Below are 26,370 nucleotides of genomic sequence, written 5' to 3'. Positions count from 1 at the left end.
AACAAAATTTGAGGTCGATTTGATAAACGTCGAATTTTTTTAATTCGATGTCAATTTAACGTCTCCCGATATGATGTCAACCTCGAATTTGACATGAAAGGTCAAAAAATAACGATCTTATACAATATTCTTGTACTAGTGATCACTTTATTATTATATATATTACATTTAATAGATAACAATAATACATCACAACAAGTACTATATATACACATTGAAGGTGTATAAGTATTTTACATTATTATTTAATATATATATATATATATATATATATATATATATATATATATATATAATTCATTTGTATATTTAAAATAAATATCATAAAAATCATGCAAAATTATGATGGATTAATTAGCAACATGCATTAAATTCAATACTTAATAACATTAAGGCTTTCTCACTTGAATGGATTTGAGGGAGAGTAATTGAATGGATTTGAAGGTAAATTTTGTTGTTGTTTATTTTAGTGGATTTGGAGGTAAGTGAAAGTAATTTGGAAGTAAATTTTTTTAATCTGTTACATCAATCAAATTCTACACTAATCTTCAGAAACTTTACTTCCCTCCATTATCACTTACCTCAAAATCCACTCAAATAAACAACAAAAAAATTTACCTTCAAATATTCCCCAAATCCATTCAATTACTCTTTTATGCATTATTTCATGCGTTGTGAACATAAATAATGATAAATAAATTTTTAAAAATAATAAATAACGTCATAAATTCATAATAGATACATGTGTGTATGAAATTTAGATATAATATTTAAGTAATATTTCAAATAACAGAAATATATAATAAATTTTAATGCTGTCAAAATGAGTTGTAACGCGAGAGCCAACCCGGTTTACCGTGGGTTTGAGCCGGTTGGGTTTAAAAAAATGTAATTTTTTTATGTGGGTTAATTTTCAACTCGACTTAGGACCCAACTCACCAAGTTGAATCTGTGGTGAGCTGGGTTGGTCGGGTTAATTCATCAACCCACCTAATTTAATTTAATTATTTATTATTTTGTGTTTTAATATTATTAATTAATTTTTTTATTATATTGTAGATGAGATAAAAAAAAAGATGTTTGAAGAGAGAAAAATATTATATTTTTAACTATTCAAGACTCTAATATTATAAATGAACAAGTGATACAAAAATTATTAATATTAAAAACTTATTTGTTCGCCTGTGCTTGTTTTTGGATTACGCTTGGATTGTATGATATTTTTTTTTATTTTGAATTGTCTTTCAAGTTTAACATCATTTTAGAATCAAATTTATTTACATTTGAATTAAAAAAAATTATATATATTTTTATTTAAAAGAAACTTATAATTAAGCGAGCTTATCCACCAATCCGTGATGGATCAGGTCCAATTCGAATATTGTTTGCTTATAAGTGAGCCAAATTAGTTTAGCTCGTGACCAACCTGTGGTGAATCTGACCGGGTCGAGTCGGATTACTTATTTTGCCCGCTCTAATAAATTCAATCTTTAACGAACCATTTAATTCTATAAAAAATATAAATGAGCACATTTAAATTGAGGTGATGATATACTTGTACTTTATTTTTATTCTATACTTACTTAACACTAATAAAATTGTATTTTTATTTTAAATTATGAAATAATTTTATAAAATTAAATATAAAATATATTAAAAATCAACTTTTTATTAAGTTCTGTCAGAAAAATTGAGAGAAGTAAATGTGTAATTTTGGTTTAAATTGTTTTAGTAACAGTAAACAAATTAGGACAATATTAAATGGCGGGGTTGAGAAAAATCTATAATTCAAACATCAACACCCCTAGAAATAAGCAGAGTAGGCTACGTCACGCGGGATACACCGAGTCTTGGTCACATATGAGTTGTCTACTCTGTAATCTTATAAATGTGGTTTTTGACTTGCAGTGTGCCACAACCGCAAACGGTTTCAAGCTCAGTCACTCTGTCACTGCATTTTAAGCTTTTCTTTCACCAGAGAAGAGCTCTTGGGAGCGACCTACTCCGTTATGGATCTTCGCCTAGGGTTCTTCACCTTATTAGCTCTCTTACAGGCAACTTCTCTCTCCCACTCTCTCACACCTTTTGCATTTTTCCTTCCTTCATTGGTTACGGACCTTCATCAATTGGAATTATGCGCCGAGTTGGTGATGGTTCCCCTGATTTTGTCTATGCGCCTGTATTTCTTGAATTTCTTTTTATACTATGTGTCGTTGCCGAGAAAATTGAAATAAGGATGAAATAATTGGACCAAGAACTTGCTTCAAGATTTCGTAAATGTTGCAGAGTAAGAAGAGAACGCTATGAGTTCTCTAATTCTTCAATGAGATAGGAAGGAAACACGGTTCTTTGTTGATCAACAGCATCGTCTTTTTCATCACGCGGCTCAGACTGTGATCGCTTTACTGACTTGAAGTTGATTTGGAAGTAAGAGAATTAGTACCTGATTTGGTCTGATAGCTAACTTATGTGGTTTTTGTTTTGCAGTTCTTTCTAATTTTATCTTCAGTAGAAGCGGACAATTTGTCCACAAGACTTCTTTTGACATCCAATGCCAACACAGTGGGGTAGTCTTTCTTGACCGTGTCTCTTCAGTTCTAAAATCCTGTTTCTTTGTGTATCTACACTACATTACATGAACGTAGTTACAAGACTGGAATTGATTGCTCGTGTTTTTCGATCTGATAGCGGAGAAAACTTCATTTCCATTTTTTATACAGGGAAAAACATTCCCAGGATTACTGTGCAATGTATGACATTTGTGGAAAGCGCAGTGACGGTAAAGTAGTGAATTGTCCATATGGTTCCCCAGCTTTGAAGGTATTTCTCATTTTATTGTTCATTCATCTGCTCTATATCTTTTTTCTTTTCAAAAGATTTATTTTCTGAAACTCTTTTCATTTAGATTTTTATTCTGTGATATGATATTTGATATTGCACTTTGATTTTCTTTATCTTAAGCATAAAGGTAAAGTTGCATCACATCCTCTAGTTTGAACTTTTAAAGATTTAAATTTGTCTGTCTCTTTTCCCCAGCCAGATGATTTGCTCTCATCCAAGATCCAAAGTTTGTGCCCAACAATTACTGGGAACGTTTGTTGTACAGAAGCTCAGTTTGACACATTAAGGACGCAAGTCCAACAGGTGAATCTTCTATCTTTCTCTCTCTTATTATAGATGCAAGTTCGTCATGGTTCTAAGACTTGAGTTTATCTCACAGTCTCTCACTGTTTTCAAAGATTAATATTTGACTAGTCATAAGCTCAGTTTGACACATTAAGGACGCAAGTCCAACAGGTCAATCTTCTATCTTTCTCTCTATTATTATAGATGCAAGTTCGTCATGGTTCTAAGACTTGAGTTTATCTCACAGTCTCTCACTGTTTTCAAAGATCTTTACGGAATTATGGAAACTAATATTTGACTAGTCATAATTTTCCTTTATACGTGTCTAAATCTTTCTAGTTAATATTGCCACAAAATTTTGAAATTCTGTGCAACATGACTTTAACACATTGTACATTATGGCAGGCCATTCCTTTTCTTGTAGGTTGTCCAGCATGCTTAAGAAACTTTTTGAATCTGTTTTGTGAGCTTACGTGTTCTCCGAACCAGAGTTTATTCATCAATGTAACCTCAGTTAACAATGTAAGATCCTACACATTCCAAGTGCTGTACCTTTGAATGTTCAGTTTTGTTATTTATCATTCTTTTAACCACAAGAAATTTATAAAAGGAGCCTGTTTGATGTTGTTGTTCTTGTATATTACTATTGTCAGTATTTTTGATGCAAATCATAGCCTGCTACCATGTTTCCTTTACAATTCGAATGCTACTAATAGACTTCAATTATTACAACTTACAGGTTGATGGTAATTTGACAGTGGGTGGGATTGATTATTTAATAGCTGATGCTTATGGTGAAGGGTTATATGAATCATGCAAAGAGGTAAAGTTTGGCACTATGAATTCTCGAGCTCTACAGTTCATTGGTGCTGGTGCTCAAAATTTTAAAGGTATTGTACTTTTAAGTCTAACTAAGTATTGTTTCTTCTTACTCATGTCATGTCTATGATTTCAGACCACATTGTTGAATTACAGAAACGGAGAAATATATTATTCCACTCTTCCCATTTCTTTTCATGTTTAAGGTTGTTGCACGTGGATTAAGATATAAATTTGGATGTAAATTTGAACTAAAAACCCTTATTTCATAACATGTGTCTTAATCATTAGTAATAATGAATTAATACTCTAAATTCCTACTTTTCTCTACTAATTCCAATAAGAAATGTGAACTGGTACTAAAATTTCTACTACCTGCCACCATACTTCTTATTTTTATTTACTATAGTATTTCCCACCAAATTGTCTAATTCATGTTTCTCACTATTTTTTCCAAAGTGGTGTAAATAAGTATGGTGTTCTCTATGCATTCCACTTGCTTGTAAACATAGGACAAATAAATTTCAAATAATTCAGAGTTTTTATGTGGAGGATAGTTGAGAAAAATAAGTTAATTTACCTTTGAAATTCTAAAGCATAACAACAAATGGGAAGGAGGGAATATTTCTTCTGAACTTTGAATGATAAAGCCTGAGACTGAAATTGCCTTGCATAATGCTTTTTGTATACTCTGCATGTGTTTTAGCAAAGATATTATTGCAATACATGTGCAAGACCTCTCCTTAATTATTCTTTTGTCTCTTTGTGTAAACTGGCATGCACTGATGCATTAGAGTTATTGGTTTGTGATTCTTTGTTGCCTTTTGTATCTCTAACATACATGCAATGGTGGAAACAAACTTTTCATCTTGTCGTAGAGTACATTTGTTTTTGTTATTTGTTGAATTTTATTTTCAAGGTTTTTGCAGGATTTTCCTCGTGAACATAATTTGATATGCTCTTATAGCCCTGCCTATGCAAAAAAAAAACTTTTATGACTATCATTACGGTAATTTGACTGACATGTGACACTAGCAGCATAGCAAACGTAAATGTTCCTTTTGACAGGGAATTAGTTGTTTAAAGTTATTTTTTAGTTCATTGCTTGAAAGTTTGATTCTAATACTGAGAATACTTTTCCCAGATTGGTTTGCTTTTATTGGTAGAAAAGCAGCCCCTGGTGGTCTTGGTTCACCATACGCAATTACATTCAGGTCAAATGCAACCGAGTCATCTGGCATGAAACCTATGAATGTTTCAACTTATTCATGTGGTGATATTTCTCTTGGCTGTTCTTGTGGTGACTGTCCTTCCTCTTCAGTATGCTCCGTTTCATCTTCAACTACCACCAGTAAGAAGGATTCATGCTCCGTGAAAGTTGGGACTTTAGTGGTAAGCTAGCATATTATAATGATTATGGTATTTACCAGATGTATTTGCTTGTTGTTAATAATGATGAACGAATTGGGGTTTGTGGAGGCTACTGTGTATTATTAACTAACGTGGTTTTACCTTTGGCATTTGTAGGTGAAGTGTGTTGACTTGATTTTGGCAGTCTTGTACATTATACTGATTTGTGTGTTCTTAGGTTGGGGACTGTATCATCGGATAAGAGAAAGAAAACCTACATACAGAACTAAATCAGTGTCTAATGTCATCAGTGATGGTGCCCTGTATACCCGTAACAGGGAGAAGGATGAGAACCTCCCAATGCAGATTCATGTTAGTATGCTACTTTTTAATCTTAGCATATTTGTCTATCATTTCTTTTTTTTCAACTTAAAAGGATAAGTTTTGTTTCTTTTCCTTCCTTATGCATGTTTCTTCAATTCTGACTTTGTTTTAACTGATGTTGATTATAAATAAGATGATGGAAGATGCTCGAGAAAACAGACATGAAGTTCGGCTCTCTGCTGTGCAGGGATATATGACAAATTTTTACAGGTTAGTGTCTATGCTTCAACATATATCATCTGAAGTAGAATGTCATCTGACCTCACTTTTGCAAATAGGAAATATGGATCATACGTAGCTAGACATCCGATTGTGGTGTTGGCTTCATCTATCGCTATTGTTCTTCTCCTTTGTGTTGGTCTAATCAAGTTCAAGGTTGAGACACGACCTGAGAAGGTAAATATCATGTAGTTGCTACACTTTTTGTTTAAAATGCTGTCTCAATTTGTTATGTCTGTACAAGCTTTTCCTGTTAGATTTTGTTAAATGATACAAGTGCAATTGATTTTCATATTTAGTCAATGAATTTTTTCACCTCACTTCTGAAGCTTTTAAGCAACTAGCTGTCTGGTTAAAAAATGTACTGTTTTTTTATTTACTGATTTTCAGTGCTCTTTTTATATATGCAGCACAAGTCTTTTGCTGGTCTTTTTTTTTCTTTTTGGCTCCATTCACTTGAGTTTTTTCCACTTTCATATAATAGAGGAAAGTTTTTGGTTGAAATTTTTTCTAATAAGAGTATCAAGAAATCTAATGTCTGATTGTAATTTTTAATTCAAAATGGAAATTGGGGGGAGGGGGTCATTGAAGATTTGTTTTGCTACAGCATGAAGATGAAAAATGAACAATTAAAATTTGGAAATTTAATGTAATAAACAAACACGTATAGGCTGGGAAGAGGTAGCTTTAACATACTGTTATCATGTGTTATGGTTTACTATCAGGACTACTTGATATCTGAATAATATTTTCTTTTATCTTGATATATGTTTCTCTAAATTACTCGGATTTGGAAAAATAACTTCCTACACTTCTTAGCTCTGGGTAGGACCTGGAAGCAAAGCAGCACAAGAGAAGGAGTTTTTTGACAGTCATCTTGCTCCATTTTACAGAATTGAACAGGTTCTTGTTTTGATCCTCTTTACTTCATCAGTACAATATGCAACAACTCCTCCAAGTGAATTGTTTGCTAATTTTATTTTATAGTCACTTATTTTTTTTCTCTTATGGAAAAAAGATGTATCTTTCTATTTTATTTGGCTTTAAGATTCCTTATATGCATCTTCAGAGTTTGTTTATCAGTACAATATGCAACAACTCCACCCTGTGAAAGTTTTGCTAATTTTATTTTGTTCAGTTACTTCTTTGCTTCACTCATGAAAAAAAATGTGTATTTCTTATTTATTTTTCTTTCAACTTACATGCATTTCCAGTGAATAACATGTACTGAAAGATAAACTTGTAAGGAACAAAAACTCCTTTTTCTCTATTAAAGCTTTACCCTACATGCATTTTTATCAAAAAGGGCATGAGGTGATGAAAATGTATAATAGTATAATTGTAATTCGCTCTTAAGAGGTTTGTCAGTTTTCCTTTCATATCTTAATGTTGATATCGATTTTGTCTTCCCAATACTAAGTCAACACTAGCCTTCATTTTGCAACACGAGGCAATTTGAAATAATATTCAGGCTAGACTTTTGCTAATTATCTTAATAAATGACAGCCATTTTTTGTTTGCAGCTCATACTGGCAACAGTTCCAGATAATGTAAATAGTACATCACCAAGAATTGTGTCAGAGAACAACATTAAGTTTCTGTTTGAAATACAGAAAAAGGTGTGGGTTACATCTTATAGTACTACTGAAGTATTTTGATCATTATGTTGCATTGAGGGCTTTGCTTTCAGGTTGATGCAATTCGTGCTAATTATTCTGGTTCGATGGTATCTCTGCAAGACATCTGTATGAAGCCACTAGACAAAGATTGTGCCACTCAAAGTGTCCTGCAGGTATAGTTATTGATTTGTAGCCACAAAACTATAATGTTTCTTCATATTTGTTGTAATGAATTTGCATTTTAAAAATTATTAATAGCAATTTTCCCCTTTCGATTAACAGTACTTCAAAATGGATCCCAAAAATTTTGATGATTACGGGGGAGTTGAGCATCTCAATTACTGTTTCGAGGTACCAAATGTTAACTTTACATCTTCAAGTGGATTGTAGTTTTAGTTATTCTTAATTCTACTGTTGTTTTACATATTCTGCACTTTACAATATGCTTTAATTTCTTGCATAGAGTAATTAGAGATGTAGAACCATGACAAATAATTGGAATACCTTCTTGGTGTGCATTGTACTAAATTTTAAATTTAATATCACGCAAGTCAGTAGCTGATAAACTCGTTGATGTGGATTTGACTGGCTGCACTTTAGATGATGCAAGTATATTTATACAATTGATTAGAATAGTAATGGTTGAAATTATGATATCGCAAACTTCAAAATTATTAAATCTCAATCCTAGATTTTCTACACAATGATTATAACTGCACTGTTATCTAAAATGCACTTCCTTATTTTAGAGGAGTCAATAATGTAATTTCAAAATGACCTAATTATTTTCTAATGTTGTGGTCGTTCAGCATTATTCCTCAGCAGACCAATGTATGAGTGCATTTAAAGCTCCTCTTGATCCAAGCACTGTATTAGGAGGATTTTCTGGAAATGATTATTCAGGGGTACTCTCTCTTTCCTTCTATATTGTGAATGATTGGGATTCTGTTGAACATATGATAACTACAATGTGATTTATTCAAGACAGGCATCTGCATTCATTGTAACTTATCCAGTAAATAATGCTGTTGATAAAGAAGGTAATGGAACAAGAAAGGCAGTTGCTTGGGAGAAGACCTTTGTTCAGCTGGTGAAGGTTAGTATCCTGTATATGGACTGCAGTTAGGCACCATTAGTCCCACCTTGCTAGTCAACAATCAACTGTATATTTTAAAGCTTTGGTTGCCAATTTGGTTGAGCAGAAATAACTGCTTTAGGTTGCTGCAATTTCATCCATTCCTAGGAAATACTTTATACGGGTATGATTCCTGATGAGTATAAGTGTTCACATTTGTATTTTAATTTACACATTCCATAACTGGGTCCAAGGTCTTCCTTTGTGGAAAGTACAAAGGTGCATTAAATGTTTTAGTTATATGTTTGTTTGTCCTTTGTGATGTTATATGGTCATGTATAATGGAATCAGGCCATTACTATTTCTAGCACTAATTCTAGTTTTCCTGATTTCCTGCATCTATGGTGTCCTTTATGATAGGATGAACTGTTACCAATGGTACAATCGAGAAATTTGACGCTAGCTTTTTCATCTGAAAGCTCTGTTGAAGAAGAGTTGAAAAGAGAAAGTACTGCAGACGCTATTACTATATTGGTAATATTATGCTTTCTATTGTTGACACATGCTTGTCCTTAGTACTTTAATTTTTCTTTTGCGTGAGGCATGATTATGGATTTATCTCAACAAGTTCTATGTCATGTATTTCCAAAATTAAAATTTTCTTTTTGTAGGTGTAATTTGTTTAATTCTTCTGTTGTACCTTATTTTATTGCAGGTTAGCTATCTTGTGATGTTTGCGTATATATCTCTTACTCTAGGGGATACACTGCAGCCTTCATTTTTCTATATTTCTTCAAAGGTGCTGTCTCAACCACAATATCAAGCCACCTTTCCTCCACTTCAATTTTTTTTTTTCTGTATCTTTCCTCCTCCCTAATCCTTCATTAGTATTTACTTATGGAAATCATTTCTGATTTTAATCTCTATTGAATAATTTTGGATTACAGGTACTACTTGGCCTTTCTGGAGTCATTCTTGTTTTGTTGTCTGTCCTTGGGTCGGTTGGATTGTTTAGTGTGCTTGGTGTAAAATCTACTCTGATCATCATGGAAGTTATCCCTTTTCTTGTCCTAGCCGTAAGTTTTGCTTAGCTTAAAAATTATAAAATGATGGCTATTAATGAAACATATATTTATAATTATTTTTTAGTTTATGGTATTTGTGTTGGTGGTAATGATTATCATCATTTTCGTGAAATTAGTGTTTATTTGCTCAAAATTAGATCTGTTTGATTCACCAGGATATGATGTTTTACATGACTCATTGTGTCATTTGATTTTCATTAGCAAAAGCCTATAGAGTATTTTCCTTGATTAATTGCTGTAAACTTTCACTATTTTGGTAAGTTTACGCAAGTTTCATGATGTTGAAAGGAATTTCTCATTTGTATAAGGAGTAGAAATGAGGAATCAAGTTAAAAGTAGTGAGGCTTCCTTAATGTTTAGAGACAAAGAATGTGAAGTAAAGTGCGCATTGTTGGTTTTGGAACATGATACAAAACAACAATATAGAATGCTACCAAAAATTATCTTTAGTTTTGCTCTAGCCAGATAAACAACATCAATGAAACTGGGACTTTTCTTCAAATTATTGTTTTCCTGGCTATATTCCAATGTGTCATTTGATTGGCTACAGTGCATTTCTGTCATCATTAAACTTCTTATAGAAATGAGTTTGTGTACTACCAGAACAACAGTATATTACCCAGTGACTGGTTCTGTAAAATCTGTATATTATATTACAATTTACCAACTTATTTTTTTTACCGTTCTTCACTTCCTGTTTTTCTTTTTGAATCTTCTTAGGTTGGGGTGGATAATATGTGTATACTAGTTCATGCGGTAAAAAGACAACGACTGGAGTTGCCCTTAGAAGAACGATTAAGCAATGCACTTGTTGAAGTTGGACCATCAATAACCTTGGCCAGTGTTTCAGAGGTTTTAGCATTTGCAGTTGGGAGTTTTATTTCCATGCCTGCAATCCGTGTGTTTTCCATGTTTGCTGGTAAGTTTTTATCCTCTTGGAAATTTATACCTTTGCTTCTGTCACAGTTTTTTGTTTAGTGTCTAATGCTAATCCTTAGCTTTCCTTCTCACTTTCATTCACAGCATTGGCTGTTCTTTTGGACTTTCTCCTGCAAGTTACTGCTTTTGTTGCTTTGATTGTTCTTGACTCTTTGCGGGCGGAGGATAAGAGGGTTGACTGTTTTCCATGCATAAAAGTACGTGCGGACCCTGATATAGGTATGACTACATTTTAATCTAAGATGAAACTTCTATGTTTATCATTGCATATTTTTATTTTATTTTTTCATTTTCATCGTAAGCTTTCCCTCTTTCCTGTTCGATAACTATATCTTTGGATTAACAATATGGTATTTTACTTTTCAAAATTGGATGTTTCGGTCACTTTCACTGAAGTTCACGTATTTATAACTTCTCAGGTATTGGACAAAGAAAACCTGGCTTATTGGCTCGATATATGAAGGTAATTATCATTATCTATGTCAGCAGTAATGTTTGGTGATACTTGTGAAAGCATATAGGATTTACTTTCAACCTAGATATAATAATAAATTGTACACTCATATTAAGAGATTAATTGTTATGCTACATCCTTGTAGAAATTTTAAACGCTCTCTTAAACCACTTTGTATAAATCTGGGAAATGTACTCTTATTATTATAAATTTTCTGGACAACTATCCAGAACATACACATACAAACACAATACTTTAATCTCTCTAACTCACAACAAACAACTCACACAATAACAACCCAACACAAAATGCAACCCCTCTTTTCTTCTCTGGTACTTCACGGCACACACACCACACTCCTCTGTTTTTCTCTCTTTCCACACACTCACAATATTCCTTTCTTTCTTCTCACACACAAGAATACCCACTTCTTTCTTTTTTCTTCTCGGTGGTGTGCCACTCCCTCTCTCTGTACTTTTCTCTATTCATGGGTTGCATACCCTTCTACCTTTATCACAAAACACCATGACTTTGGTGGCTTCTCCCTCTCTGGTTTTCTCTCACAAAACCGTGAGGCTTCTCTCTGCCCATTCCCACGGTGCACACACTTTAGTGTGCCACACTCCTTTCACAGCTATCAAGCATACATTTATAATAAAACCAAACAACCAAAGCTTACCTAACATCTCCACTCACTACATGGATAATGATGCCAACACAATACCTAATTCCTTTTGACTAAGAGATGCACTTACGGTGGAAATATGCTGACACTTTCCACACTTCTTTTCATATTATTAAAAACATGTGGGTCCATTTAAAATTTATCCAACAAAACTCCCCCATAAATTTTAAACGGGTTTTATCGATTCTTCGTCTTTACATCTCGACCTCTTTTCCCAGATCTCTTTTCTCTGTTCTCTCTACTCCCTGGATCGTCTTGGTCTTGAGTGTTCCGAATTCATCTCCTTCAAATTTTCAAACTCCCCTTCTCAGAGTTTGAAGCCGGTCTTGCCTAACATAGTTGTCCCGTGCATGCGTCTTTTGAAGATGCCTCCTTTGCTATCTTCTCACCGCAGCTGGACTTCTCTGTCCTTCACTCGCGTCTTTTTCACCGCAACAAACTGGGTCACAAATTTGCTCTTCGTTCTTTGTGGGTTCTCATTTCCCACACTCCACAACATCCCAAACGCCGGGATCCAAGAAGAACATTCATCTGCAGACTCCAATCACTATAGTTGACTCACTTGGTCAACTGAACCAGGGACACTGTTTGCAAGATCAACCATCTCTTACTCTCTCTCTTTTCACTCTCTCTCTTTTTTTTCACTCTTTTTTTTCGGACACTCAAACTCTCACAGCTCTGATACCAATTTGTAGAAATTTTAAACGCTCTCTTAAACCACTTTGTATAAATCTGGGAAATGTACTCTTATTATTATAAATTTTCTGGACAACTATCCAGAACATACACATACAAACACAATACTTTAATCTCTCTAACTCACAACAAACAACTCACACAATAACAACCCAACACAAAGTGCAACCCCTCTTTTCTTCTCTGGTACTTCACGGCACACACACCACACTCCTCTGTTTTTCTCTCTTTCCACACACTCACAATATTCCTTTCTTTCTTCTCACACACAAGAATACCCACTTCTTTCTTTTTTCTTCTCGGTGGTGTGCCACTCCCTCTCTCTGTACTTTTCTCTATTCATGGGTTGCATACCCTTCTACCTTTATCACAAAACACCATGACTTTGGTGGCTTCTCCCTCTCTGGTTTTCTCTCACAAAACCGTGAGGCTTCTCTCTGCCCATTCCCACGGTGCACACACTTTAGTGTGCCACACTCCTTTCACAGCTATCAAGCATACATTTATAATAAAACCAAACAACCAAAGCTTACCTAACATCTCCACTCACTACATGGATAATGATGCCAACACAATACCTAATTCCTTTTGACTAAGAGATGCACTTACGGTGGAAATATGCTGACACTTTCCACACTTCTTTTCATATTATTAAAAACATGTGGGTCCATTTAAAATTTATCCAACAAAACTCCCCCATAAATTTTAAACGGGTTTTATCGATTCTTCGTCTTTACATCTCGACCTCTTTTCCCAGATCTCTTTTCTCTGTTCTCTCTACTCCCTGGATCGTCTTGGTCTTGAGTGTTCCGAATTCATCTCCTTCAAATTTTCAAACTCCCCTTCTCAGAGTTTGAAGCCGGTCTTGCCTAACATAGTTGTCCCGTGCATGCGTCTTTTGAAGATGCCTCCTTTGCTATCTTCTCACCGCAGCTGGACTTCTCTGTCCTTCACTCGCGTCTTTTTCACCGCAACAAACTGGGTCACAAATTTGCTCTTCGTTCTTTGTGGGTTCTCATTTCCCACACTCCACAACATCCCAAACGCCGGGATCCAAGAAGAACATTCATCTGCAGACTCCAATCACTATAGTTGACTCACTTGGTCAACTGAACCAGGGACACTGTTTGCAAGATCAACCATCTCTTACTCTCTCTCTTTTCACTCTCTCTCTTTTTTTTCACTCTTTTTTTTCGGACACTCAAACTCTCACAGCTCTGATACCAATTTGTAGAAATTTTAAACGCTCTCTTAAACCACTTTGTATAAATCTGGGAAATGTACTCTTATTATTATAAATTTTCTGGACAACTATCCAGAACATACACATACAAACACAATACTTTAATCTCTCTAACTCACAACAAACAACTCACACAATAACAACCCAACACAAAGTGCAACCCCTCTTTTCTTCTCTGGTACTTCACGGCACACACACCACACTCCTCTGTTTTTCTCTCTTTCCACACACTCACAATATTCCTTTCTTTCTTCTCACACACAAGAATACCCACTTCTTTCTTTTTTCTTCTCGGTGGTGTGCCACTCCCTCTCTCTGTACTTTTCTCTATTCATGGGTTGCATACCCTTCTACCTTTATCACAAAACACCATGACTTTGGTGGCTTCTCTCTCTCTGGTTTTCTCTCACAAAACCGTGAGGCTTCTCTCTGCCCATTCCCACGGTGCACACACTTTAGTGTGCCACACTCCTTTCACAGCTATCAAGCATACATTTATAATAAAACCAAACAACCAAAGCTTACCTAACATCTCCACTCACTACATGGATAATGATGCCAACACAATACCTAATTCCTTTTGACTAAGAGATGCACTTACGGTGGAAATATGCTGACACTTTCCACACTTCTTTTCATATTATTAAAAACATGTGGGTCCATTTAAAATTTATCCAACAATCCTTACTTGGGATTCAAATTTGATTGCTATACATATTATTATGTTGAATTAATCTTTCAGTCCTTGAACTGTTTAAATATTTTTAAATAGGTTCCTATACCTTAATAGTTTGTAATTCGGTCTCCTGAACTTATAATTCATTTTCAATGGGGTCTGTAGCTAACTTTCTGTTAAGGTTTTTTGTAATTAGAAGGACCTGATTGAAATTTCTCAAATAGTTTGAGAACTTGATATTGAAACTTGTGACTTGCTTAAACTATTTGAGAATTTTTAGTTAGGTCTTTGTACTTGATGAAACCCTGGCTACCAACTAGGAACCTGATTTGGAATGTTTTATATGTATGAGGATCTAAATTAAAATATTAAATATAAAATGATTAAAAATATAAGGACCTATTTAAAAACTTCTGAACAGTTTAGGAACTAATATGTAATTTAATATTTTAAACATTTTGGTAATCTTCTAGTAATGAAGACTGAATCTTTTGTCCAAATTTTGATTTTTTTTAGTCATTTTTAATGTTTTTACACGTCTTTTGAATTCAGTGACAATTAGTTATACTTAGCTTCTTATCCTTCCTGTACATTTTCCCTTTCAGGAGGTTCATGCTCCCATTCTGAGTATATGGGGTGTAAAAATAGTTGTCATAGCTGTTTTTGTGGGATTTGCATTTGCTAGCATTGTAAGTATTTGTACATGTTTCTGCTACAGTTTTCAAAAGTAGTTAAACTATACATTTGTGCTTCTAATGCAATCCTTTCCTTATTCTGCTCTTTTTATTTTATCTATCTGAACTACAAAGGCATTGAGCACTAGAGTTGAACCTGGTTTAGAGCAAGAGATTGTTCTTCCTCGAGATTCGTATCTTCAGGTTTAAAGTTTGGCTCAGACTTTATGTTTCCTTTGAAATTTTATCTACGTGCATGTGTTCAAATAGTATGTTTATCTTTCTGCAGGGTTATTTTAGTAATGTTTCAGAATATCTCAGAATTGGACCTCCTGTGTATTTTGTTGTGAAAAACTATAATTACAGGTAATTTGGACCTATTGTGTCTTGTTCTCCATCCACGGTTGTGTATAGAGAAAATTAGTATTTGCAGAGTTTGTTAATTTGCTGGGAGGCAAGTGATAGGAATATTAATGCATGGTTATTTTGTGTGTATTACACCCAATTTTATGTTTATTTTTAGTTGTACTACTAATATTGATAACTGCCAGTCTTGGTCCAAACTTACGAATGAATTAATTTCTTAAATCATGATATAATGTAATTTTGTGCTTTCAACTTCTGCAATTAGTCACAGTATATAGTATTTGTCATCTTTTAATCTATTGTTTAATGCTATATTTTTGTAATATTTCTTTCTTGCTTGTAGGCTTTATATGCGAATAATAAAACAAACTAATATTACCATAACATGAATCAAAGAAAATTGTGTTTTTCTAAATTCATCTTCCTTGGATACGAGGTGGTATGGGTCACAAGTTGTTTTCTCCGACAATGGTTTTATGAAGTTTTGAATTCTTTACTCCATCTTCAATAGAGATATGCTATTAGTGTTTGAACAGCTTAAGTTGAATATACCACTGGATGAGGAATGTAGATGCCTAACCTTGGTTAAGTATTTTTAATGTTAAGGATGATTTGTTCTAATACTATTTTCCTCACCTCAGCTCAGAATCTCCACAAACAAACCAGCTTTGCTCCATTAGCCGATGCAATTCAGACTCTCTTTTAAATGAGGTATGGCTTATGTGACTCTGATCATTCTGCATATTTGGCTTATTTGCTCCATATGTGTGAGAGTGTTTATGTAACCATTCTTTTGGTTATTAGACATTTGTTATTACAAATCCATCATTTCTTAATTAGGCCTTTAGGAGTTCTTTTTGCCTGGATTGAGTGCCTAGGCCATGCTATCCATCTACTTGTGTGCTAAAGTAATTGTTCATCTTTTCCTAGATGTGATAACTTGGATACTCCCTTTAATGGATGACATCTCTTTACCTTGTAGATTGCTAAAGCGGCCCTAGTACCAGACACAAGTTATATTGCCAAGCCAGCTGCCTCATGGCTTGATGATTTTCTAGTCTGGGTATCTCCAGAAGCATTTGGGTGCTGCAGGAAGTTTACAAATGGGAGTTATTGCCCTCCTGATGATCAGGTCAGGTGCATATGATAGTAAGCTATTAATGTGTAAAATCTTATTCTGTTATAATACATATTTCCTTTTACTTTTTGATAGAATTACTATGAAAATGTTCACGATGAATTAATAGATAACTTGCCTTGATAAGAGGGAATGTACTCAATAGTGCATGAAGATTAATGATCATAGCTTGGAGTTTACCAATTTACTTAATGTGTTAGAGTTGTATAATCTAAGATTTTCAGTTTTGTTACTTTATTAGTTGTATAATCTAAGAATATTTTTAAATGAAAAATTGATATTTTCAAAGAAATGGTGCTAGGTTTAAAATTCTGTACAAAAGATTGAGAGAAAAGATGTAGATGGTGGATAACATTTTTCTAAAGCAGTCAAAGAATACAATAACTTAATTTTAGCTGAAAGATTTTTTGTTTTCTTTCTAGCCTCCTTGCTGTGCTCCTGGGGACAGCTCCTGTGTTTCAGTAGGAACATGTAAAGATTGCACAACGGTAATTGAACAAGTTTTTTCAACCTCTTTATTTTATTTATTGTTTGAATACTTTATTTTTTCTTTTGAGACCTTACTCCAGCACTTTATAAACTGTGCAGTGTTTCCGTCACTCAGATCTCCAGAATGATCGTCCATCTACAACTCAATTTAGGGAGAAACTGCCATGGTTCCTTAGTTCTCTGCCATCTGCTGATTGTGCAAAAGGGGGTCACGGGGCATACACCAGCAGTGTTGAACTGAAAGGTTCATTGATTTAAATAAACTTTATTCACTTTATGTCTAGTTCAAATTCTGTTCTGTAAGTCCTGAAGTCTGAATCAGTTTAACGTGTAATATGGCATGAATTATTTGATTGTGTTTTGGTTGTCAGGCTACAACAATAGCATTATTCCCGCCTCATCATTTCGTACATATCATACCCCACTTAACAAGCAGGTTGTATTTCTATGTTACTTCTTCTATAATTAGTTATTCTTATTTGTATCAAAGACTCCATGTTTAACTGTAAATATGTTTTAGATTGACTACGTTAATTCTATGAGGGCTGCTCGAGAGTTCAGTGCAAGAGTTTCTGATTCTTTAAAGGTAATGTAATCAGTTCACCCTCTGAATAAAATATTTTTGGCCATTTGCATAATGTAGAAATAGAAGGTATTCAATTAGATTGAACTTATGTTTCAAGTGGCAGATTTAGATCTTAACCTCATTTTCTATATCCAACCTAACATTCCTTTTCTGATGCAGATTGAGATCTTTCCATATTCAGTGTTTTATATGTTTTTCGAGCAATACCTTCATATATGGAAGACTGCACTGATCAACCTTGCTATAGCTATTGGTTAGTGTTGAGACTTGAGTGGTTTTCTGAAAGTGGTTTGATGAGAATTCTATGCAAATATATTATTCTGCATTGTCGTTGTTGTACGTTGTTACTTTCACGGGAAATTTTTTTGTGTTGAGGGTATATCTTATGCAATTTTTTTAGAAGAATTAGATTATATAATCATGTATTTAATGAATACAGAGTGTAATTTATTTATTATGTATGTTGGTATTTAGCCTATAAAACATTATCTTAATCATTCAGTGATGTAACAGGTGCAGTTTTTATCGTGTGCTTGGTTATCACGGGCAGGTGAGCATGAATTTATTTTAGCAAATGGTTTAAGATGTTTTTTACTTCTAACTCCTGAATTAGATAGAGGTACCAACGAGTTATTATTTGATGAATTAATCAAATATTGGTCTGATCCTCTTTTGCATTAAACTTTCATGCAGTTTATGGAGTTCATCAATAATTTTGTTGGTCTTGGCAATGGTTGTTGTTGATCTTATGGTATTTTACCTTTGTTTTAACTGTTATTTTATTTTTCACTTTCTTGCTAATTGACTAGTGACAGTTATTTTTTCATTCCGACATTTATGTTGGTGCTTGATATCTAGAATTTGAATCACCTAAGTTATTTTTTTAATTACAAGATTTTTCTTTGTAGGGAGTGATGACCATTCTGAATATCCAGTTGAATGCTCTCTCGGTGGTCAACCTTGTTATGTCAGTGGGCATTGCTGTTGAGTTTTGTGTGCATATGACTCATTCTTTCAGTGTTAGTATTACTCAGCTTTTACACAGCACGCATGATGCACCTCTACCTAAGTCATCATCTAAAAGTTTAAATCTAACATTTCTTCCCTTGATTTCAGTAGAATTCAGTGAGATATAATTTTGTAACTCAACATCATTCCCTGTTTTCCATATATTTCTGCCTCACGCTGTTGAGTCTTCCCTTAAAACTTGATCTCATAATTGTGGGCGGTAGATGGATAAAAATGCTTATATGACTACTGTAATTTTCTAAGTAATAATAGGATTAGTTAAAAGCTTTGAATTCTGTAATAGTGAGCTACATATTATCATGTTTTCTATGAACTAGTTTTTATCAATTCCACATGACCAAATCTTGTCCTTACAGGTAGCAAGTGGAGACAGAGATCAACGTGCTAAGGAAGCTTTGAGTACAATGGGCGCTTCAGTGTTCAGGTGATTTTTTGCTAGGTTTTTTTTTAATCTTCAGTTGCTTGAATTGCACACATGCATGCTGTTATAGGAAATTCTGGGCCTTGTATGGACGGGTTAATCTTTTTGTAACAATGGTATCAGAGCCTGACAACGAACCCGATGTTTCGAGTTCGAACCTTGGGGGAACCTACTCCTACCACTGGGGGAGTCCCAAATTTTCCAAGCCGCCAAGTGTCGGCTTCTTAAGGAGGGGCGTTTGTTATAGGAAATTCTGGCCTTGTATGGACGGGTTAATCTTTTTGTAACACATGCGTACAATGAAGAAGTCATTCTTCCCTCTCTGTCCTTATAGTGAAGGAAATAAATCAAATAGTCAACATATTCTTTAGTTTAGACTTATGAATGTCAGTGGTCCTTTTTACAAAATCATGCATAGTTTATTCCTAGAGTTTGCTTCTCAATGTATTTGCGAACACCTATTTCACTGCGATTGTGCTGCATCAGCACTTGCATCCCATGTTTTTGTCTTAAAATCGTGTGCTGTATTTTTTTTTTCGGCATAAGATTTTCTTCTTCATGCGATTGCAGTGGCATCACATTAACAAAGCTGGTTGGAGTTATTGTTCTTTGCTTCTCAAGAACAGAAGTATTTGTGGTATTATGAATTTAAGGCCTTACTGTTATATTTTCTACTACTTTTTGTGCATGTTATATTTGCTATAACTAACCTTTTCATTTTGCAGATTTATTACTTTCGGATGTACTTGTCGTTAGTGCTTCTTGGTTTCTTGCACGGACTTGTCTTTTTACCGGTCAGTGATGTATTCTTGATTCGTCCTTTTCAATTATTGTCTTCTCAATTTATGGTGTTTAGAGCTTTCAATTTAGCTTAGCTCAAATGATTTGGTTCTAACCACATGTGTTGAAACGGTAGGAATAAACTTAAATTTAGGAGTCATCAAATAATTATTAAGAGTAGTGTTGGAGAGGAAGAGTAAGGAAATTACTTTGTTATGTTTTACAATTATTATAGTGTCTTATTTGAAATAATTGGGAACATTATGGTTAGTAGATGAAAGGCCTATTGTTAGTCCTATAAATTGAAAGGCTCATGAGAAATGAAAATACATTAGAAGCATATTCAGAAATACCTAAGTGAGTGTCATTTTCTAACAAATTGGCATCGGAGTTGAGAGAACCTTAGTCTTCGAGTGAGAAATAGATAATGAGAGAGAGATGGCCAACCTAGCAAACAGTATGTCCTTGCCTAAGTTGACAAAGAAAGTCAACTTTCACAATTGGAGTGTGTAGATGAGAGTCCTTCTGGATCCCAACACGTTTGGGATGTTGTAGCGAATGGTTACAAAGAGCCCGCGGAAGATGTAGAGCAATGGCCCAACTTGCTGTATTAAGAAAATCACGGGTGAAGGATCAATCAGTCTTGTACATACTGTATCAAACTGTTGATGAGTCTGGCTTTGAGAAGATAATGAATATTAAATCTTCAAGAGAAGTGTGACAGATTCTTGAGAAAGTTTACAAAGATGATAACCGTGTAAAGCAAGTTAGACTTCAAGCTCTCAGATGCGAGTTTGAGAATGGAGAGTAGAGAACAAGTGATCGAGTATATATCTCGAGTGGAGACGGTAGCAAATCAACTCAGAAGAAATAGAGAAGAATTGCCTACAAGTTGTATTGTGGAGAACATCCCAAAACATTTGGGATGTTGTAGCGAATGGTTACAAAGAGCCCGCGGAAGATGTAGAGCAATGGCCCAACTTGCCGCATTAAGAAAATCATGGGTGAAGAATTGCCTACAAGTTGTATTGTGGATAAGATCCTAAGGTCACTGAATAAGGACTTTGAGAATATTGTGTGTGCAATTGAGGAGTCCAAGGACTTGACCATGCTCTCGGTTGAAGGGCTTGCTGGGTCTTTGGAGGCACATGAGCAGCGGAGGAGAACGTTGTTTGAGCCACTTGATCAGGTACTTCAGGAAAAACTTGACCTGAAGGCAAGTGCTCGGAACACTTGAGGCCGAGATGGTCCTAGAGGAAGAGGCCATGGATGAAGAGGTTGTGGCTAAAATGGTGATGGAACTGATTACAAAGATGACAAGGAGCAAACTAGTCAGCAGAATTGGCGTGGCCATAAACAAAAGGGAGATCGGGGAGGTCAGTCGAATAAGTCTGATGTTGAATGTTATAAATGTGATAAACATGGCAAATATGCGAATGAGTAGATTGGTCAAATGTTATTATTGCAATAAGACCAATCATAGCAAAATATTGTCGAGACGAGAGAAAGGAAGAGACAAATCTCCTAAGCCCATGAAGAAATTAGAATTCTCTTGATGGCAAGAAGCCCAGATGTTGAATTGCCAATCTAAAGCGTCAAGTTGTTGTGTAAGAACTCCGAAAGAGGAAAAGAAAACTCGAACATACTAGGGAGGTATCATGACTAGGGATGAAAAAAAACTCATACCTGTAAGTATTCGCAAGTAAAATCCACTACGACTATTTAATACATGTGGATAAAAGCTACAATTAGCAAATATTTTAACATATATTTGTTAATAAATTGAGTTCGGTATCACATTATTCATATTTTAATCCGCAGTTGAATAATGAAATCACAATTTTATCTCATTAGTAATTTTTTTTTAACTTTTTAAGTTTATGTAAAAATGGATCAAGCCCAACTCTCTTTTTAGGGTTTTCTCTTCGAATCAGAATAAGGAAAAATAGTGTCCCCATTTCTTCCCAGTCAAACCCTAAGGAGCTGCCCCTGTTCTTTCTCTTTCGTCTGCCTCACTTCCTCAATAATTATATTTTCTTCCATGTTTTCTCAAAAACGCAAGAAATCTCTCTCACTCTCAAAGATGTTGCCTTTCTTCTTCCCAAAACCATAAAACCTCCAAAGTTTTGCTTCGAAATCCTCTAGGATTCGTCCTCTCTCACCTTCGCGAACAAGTCAGCATCTCCTCCTTCCATTCTCTTACTCCAGAGGGCACATCCCTCCCAACATCTTAGGGTTTAGATTTTTGAAGAGAATAAAAAAATAAAACGAAAAGAAAAATGACTAGGGCTTACTTTTCTCCCCTTAATTCTCGCGGGCTTCTCTCGGTCAAAAGCGAACTTAAAATAAAATGCTAAGTCAGTCATGGATCGTGCTGGTGGAAGGACGTCCCATGGAGCAGTGAAGCTTCTCTCACGCGCGCGAACAGGCGTCTGCGACTGGGCCGGCCGGAGGAGAACGCGACGCTTCTAGGTGGATGGAGGACAGTCCGCGAGTGGAGAATGAGACGATTGCTCTCTTTGAACTGAAAACCCTAGGATTTGTGAGTAAGAAAGGAGAATAGAGTCTGGGCCAGAATTTGGGCTTGGTAATGCACAAATTGTTGGAAAACGGGTATCCGGCGGGTAACTCGGTGGAGAACTTGGAGGAGTTAGTGGAGAGCCCGGATTGGAGACCGATCACTTCAGTTTTCGTGGACAAGCCGGGTCATGGAGATGAACCTCTGCTTTGACAAACTCCTTGAAGAGAAAGACAGCAAGGTTGAAGGTCTCAAATGTGAACTGAAAGTCCTCATTGTGGGATTCTAGAACGAGATGAAGCTTCGATAAGAAGGGGAGAAAGTTGGGTTGGAAGGTGAAAAATTGTTACAGAAACAAAGAGACGTCTCGGAGTTGAAAACAGAGCCAGATTCGGTGTTGAAAAGCTCTCGAGAATCACGTCCGGATGTTGAAGGAGGAGATGGAAACGGTGGGAAGGGGGAAGGATGAGTTTATAAAGATAAACAAAAATCAGAAGCAAAATCTCAGTGATCTAAAAGAGGAGTTAACACGAGTTAACGAGTCTTGAAAGATGCAAAAGGAGGAGATATGAGGGAGATCAATTCCTTGATCGAGGAGAAGAAGGAGATTGAAGAGTGATAAATGCCGAGTGACGACCAAATTGTTGATAATGTAATTGCACCTCAGGAAGAATGTTGTCTGCGTAAAATAAAATTTGAAGAACGTAATAAAGCTGTGGGTGTGTTGAAAACTTGGAGCAGTGGGTTTATTATTTGAATGTCAAAAGTATTTGGAGGAATCAAAATTTTCTGATAAAGTTATATTTGAGTTGGAGAGTGAAAACCTCCCGACTGTATTTTCGCAAGAGGAACACGAGGGAGCATAAAAAGATCTAGCTATTGGTGAAAAGAGCAAGTTTGGTGTGGGTTAATGCATATTAAAAGTCTGGACGAAGGAAGACAAAATTTAAGTATTTGAGAGAGTTACGTAGGAATAAACTTAAATTTAAGAATTATCAAATAATTATTGAAAATGTAATGTTTATTGCATTGGGAGAAGAAGAGTTACTGGATTATGTTTTACAATTATTTGAAATAATTGGAAGCATATTAAAGAAAAATATATAAGTGAGTATCATTTTTAACATAAAAAACATAATTCTATTAGGTTAGAAAACTCATAAGAAAAAGTTTACATTACCAAATAGTAACGAAAGCAACAGGATCAATCCATGAACCGATCTGAGAGTTTATTCTTTGGTTAAGATAGACGGGGTTAACATCTGTCAACTCGTAAGATACTTGTACCCAAAAAAATGTTCCACAACTGGTGGGATACTTGTACCCGGAAAAATAATGGTTAACATTTTTGTCAGAAAATCGATGATGTGATACCCAGCTGTACTGTATTCTCAGCAGTGGCGGATCTTACTTGGTGTGTAAACTTGCCCGCCTAATTTTTTTTCACAATATATAATAATATATTTTTATTGTTTTAAAATATTAGTATTCAAAAATTATTTTTCTTAGAGATAAAACTCACAATTATTAAATTTGAAAACATTAACAAATATGATAATATTTATCATGACTTTTTAACTTATTTGTTTACTTGCTATTATTTAACAATTTTGTTACTAAGTTACCAATATCATATTCAAGAGAAAACTACAAAATTTCAATTTCATTATTTTATTTTAGATGCTCTTAACCATTTAAATTTAAAGAATTTATCAACATATTTGAATTGTTATTCTTTGACAAGAATAAAAAGTACATTTTACTTAATTTTTTTTTATAATGTATTATCAAAACAAAATTTCAAATGAAATAAGAGATAAATTTCTTACACTAGTTATTTACATTAAAAACCCAATAACTGAAAATTTTAATTTTTTCTTTAATTATTGATGGATTCAATAATTTAAAAGAACAAAAAGGATATATTAGATATATGGAATTTCTTTTATAATTATGATTATATTATAATCATAATTTAAACTTATGCCATAATATTTGAACTTGGTTCGTGATACTGGAAATATATTTTTATGCCTTTTTTCTCCTTCTGGTGCAGGTGGTATTAAGCATCTTTGGTCCACCTTCAAGATGTTCTATCACTGAGCAAGGGGAAAATCGTTCATCAACATCTTCACGGCAGTAAAATTACAGGCATTCAACGATGGGTTGCCCGCTAGCAATGCAGAAGCATCTGTAAAGTACAGAATTTTATAGGCCAAACAGAAGATAGGAAATACAGCAATTTTGACATATCCCCCTAACTTGTTTATCATTATTACTCTTTGTACCTATATAATAATATCTTCTATGTAATGTAATGTGGAAGTTTGTGAAAAAACAAATTAAAGTGTTAATTTAATATATAGGTGTTAGTTTTATTTACTTTTCAGTTGAGTGTATACATGTATCTTTTTGTTACAAGTGTTTTTAGTTTAATTTTTTTGAATTAAATCCTTGCAGTTCTAAGTTTTTAACATTAAAACAAACTTCTGATTAAGAGATCACTTGACTTCAAAAAATATATGAACAAATCTGAGTGACATTTATCATTATATATATTAAGTGTTTTTTCTCTCACTTCTTATTTGGCATGTCTATTATATTAAGGATTCATTAGAAATCTCACCATTCAAAATTAATTTCTTATTTCTATTACAATAATTCAACTTGAAGTCCGATTGAAATTACTAAGACATTTTATTCAAAGATTGTGCTGAGTTAACAAAGGATGAGGCAAACATGATATTTCATTTATCGTAGAAGGAGGAGATTGATATCATAACAAAGTCGGAAGCACCATGGGAAAGTCACAAAGATAATACTATTGTAAAAATATGAATAAAACTCAAGTTACAAATATTTGGTGCATAAAGTTTGGCTGAAGTAATAGTTATACTCATCCAATATTATGATTTTACAACTGAATTTCTCACGGTAAAAATCACATAAATTAAGTATATTACTTTTTCACTCATACATACTTTCATAAACAGATATTATATGTTTTTCTTTTCATTATTTTTATCTTGTTCCAAATGGGCCTCTGACGCAAGAAAATATGAGTAGACTTAATCGCTAATAAATTAATAAAAAAAAGAAAACAAGTTTTAGATAAGACAACAGTTGTACGTAGTCACCAACTACGAATTTGTAGGTGATGTATTCATTCATAAATAAAAAGTGAATAACCCACCTCACCTTTGATGATGTACTGCGATTAGACATATTGAAGAGTTATTATTAATTTACACTTACTTAACATGTTATAGTATTAAGAGTTTAACTTCTCATATATAATATACTTAATTCTTAATTTCTAAAAGTATATGGTGTAAAAAATGTCATGTCAATATTGGAAATCTAAGTATGAGTTTAAGTCTCACATTAAATAGAAATGAGAAAATAGAATATTGTATAAAGGTGAAAGACTCATTAATTCATTGGTGTTTATGTCTCTCCGGTGAACCTCCTTCTTGTTAGACTTAACAATGATATCAGAGTCAGGTTTGTCTTAGTGATCGGCTGAAATGAGTACAATGTTTCCTATATCTTCAGGTAAACGTGAATCGTGATTGAAAATGACTACTCGTGGTTTTGATTTGTTGAAAATACTTTTGTTGGAGGAGTAATATACGGTAAGAAACTCATCCTTGAGAAAGATATTAGTTAGTCTGAACCCTCACAACCGATTTAATATAATTATTTCATGAATACCTCGAATGGAAATGTAGAGTGATTAACATAAATTAGAAAAAATTCACATAAAAAGTGTTCCATTTAATATCTTATATTTGGAACCATGAATAGTAACCCTGGAATCCTGGTTGCTATTTCTCAACATCTTATCTTATGCATGTGTCGTTGTTGCAACTTTATTAAACTAAAATTTGTAAGTGCATCATGGATATGCATAATAGAAAATAGACAATCTTAGTGGAATAGTGATGAGGCAATAATGGAAACGACAACTACAGTACATGATTGCTGCGTTGGATTCAA

The 26,370-nt window shown here is 34.1% G+C and overlaps 1 protein-coding gene across 2 annotated transcripts; it reads left to right on the top strand.

The window, feature by feature from the left end:
* Window positions 1-1,842: 1,842 nt before the first annotated feature.
* On the top strand, window positions 1,843-24,760 carry LOC108342811 (uncharacterized). 2 transcript variants are annotated; one of them, XM_017580623.2, is made up of 39 exons: window positions 1,844-2,054; window positions 2,488-2,567; window positions 2,721-2,820; window positions 3,037-3,144; window positions 3,532-3,648; window positions 3,866-4,016; window positions 5,090-5,337; window positions 5,473-5,667; window positions 5,813-5,889; window positions 5,958-6,075; window positions 6,718-6,801; window positions 7,422-7,517; window positions 7,589-7,690; window positions 7,800-7,868; window positions 8,327-8,422; window positions 8,506-8,613; window positions 9,013-9,126; window positions 9,308-9,391; window positions 9,540-9,668; window positions 10,398-10,596; window positions 10,701-10,835; window positions 11,036-11,079; window positions 14,976-15,059; window positions 15,180-15,248; window positions 15,334-15,410; window positions 16,052-16,121; window positions 16,393-16,542; window positions 16,971-17,036; window positions 17,137-17,281; window positions 17,409-17,473; window positions 17,558-17,623; window positions 17,783-17,876; window positions 18,137-18,173; window positions 18,317-18,374; window positions 18,532-18,642; window positions 19,009-19,076; window positions 19,644-19,710; window positions 19,799-19,867; window positions 24,428-24,760. In XM_017580623.2, exons 1-39 carry the CDS (start codon window positions 2,010-2,012, stop codon window positions 24,512-24,514), a joined length of 3,882 nt encoding a protein of 1,293 aa, XP_017436112.1. In that variant the 5' UTR covers window positions 1,844-2,009; the 3' UTR covers window positions 24,515-24,760. The 2 variants fall into 2 exon arrangements, with proteins under 2 accessions (XP_052732041.1, XP_017436112.1); XM_052876081.1 differs by lacking the exon at window positions 9,540-9,668 and having other exon boundaries at window positions 1,843-2,054.
* Window positions 24,761-26,370: the final 1,610 nt, after the last annotated feature.

This window comes from Vigna angularis, chromosome 4, assembly GCF_016808095.1.
Source record: "Vigna angularis cultivar LongXiaoDou No.4 chromosome 4, ASM1680809v1, whole genome shotgun sequence".
Taxonomy (NCBI): domain Eukaryota; kingdom Viridiplantae; phylum Streptophyta; class Magnoliopsida; order Fabales; family Fabaceae; genus Vigna; species Vigna angularis.
Note: the sequence above shows the minus strand (reverse complement) of the source record. Positions and strands in the feature narration are given on the sequence as shown.

Excerpts from the sequence above, each read along its gene's own strand:
- LOC108342811 (XM_017580623.2), top strand. The coding sequence starts at position 2,010 with ATGGATCTTCGCCTAGGGTTCTTCACCTTATTAGCTCTCTTACAG. Across the intron at positions 10,597-10,700 it reads TGTGTTTTCCATGTTTGCTG|CATTGGCTGTTCTTTTGGAC; the intron begins GTAAGTTTTTAT and ends TTTCATTCACAG. Across the intron at positions 18,375-18,531 it reads TGGTTGTTGTTGATCTTATG|GGAGTGATGACCATTCTGAA; the intron begins GTATTTTACCTT and ends TTTTCTTTGTAG.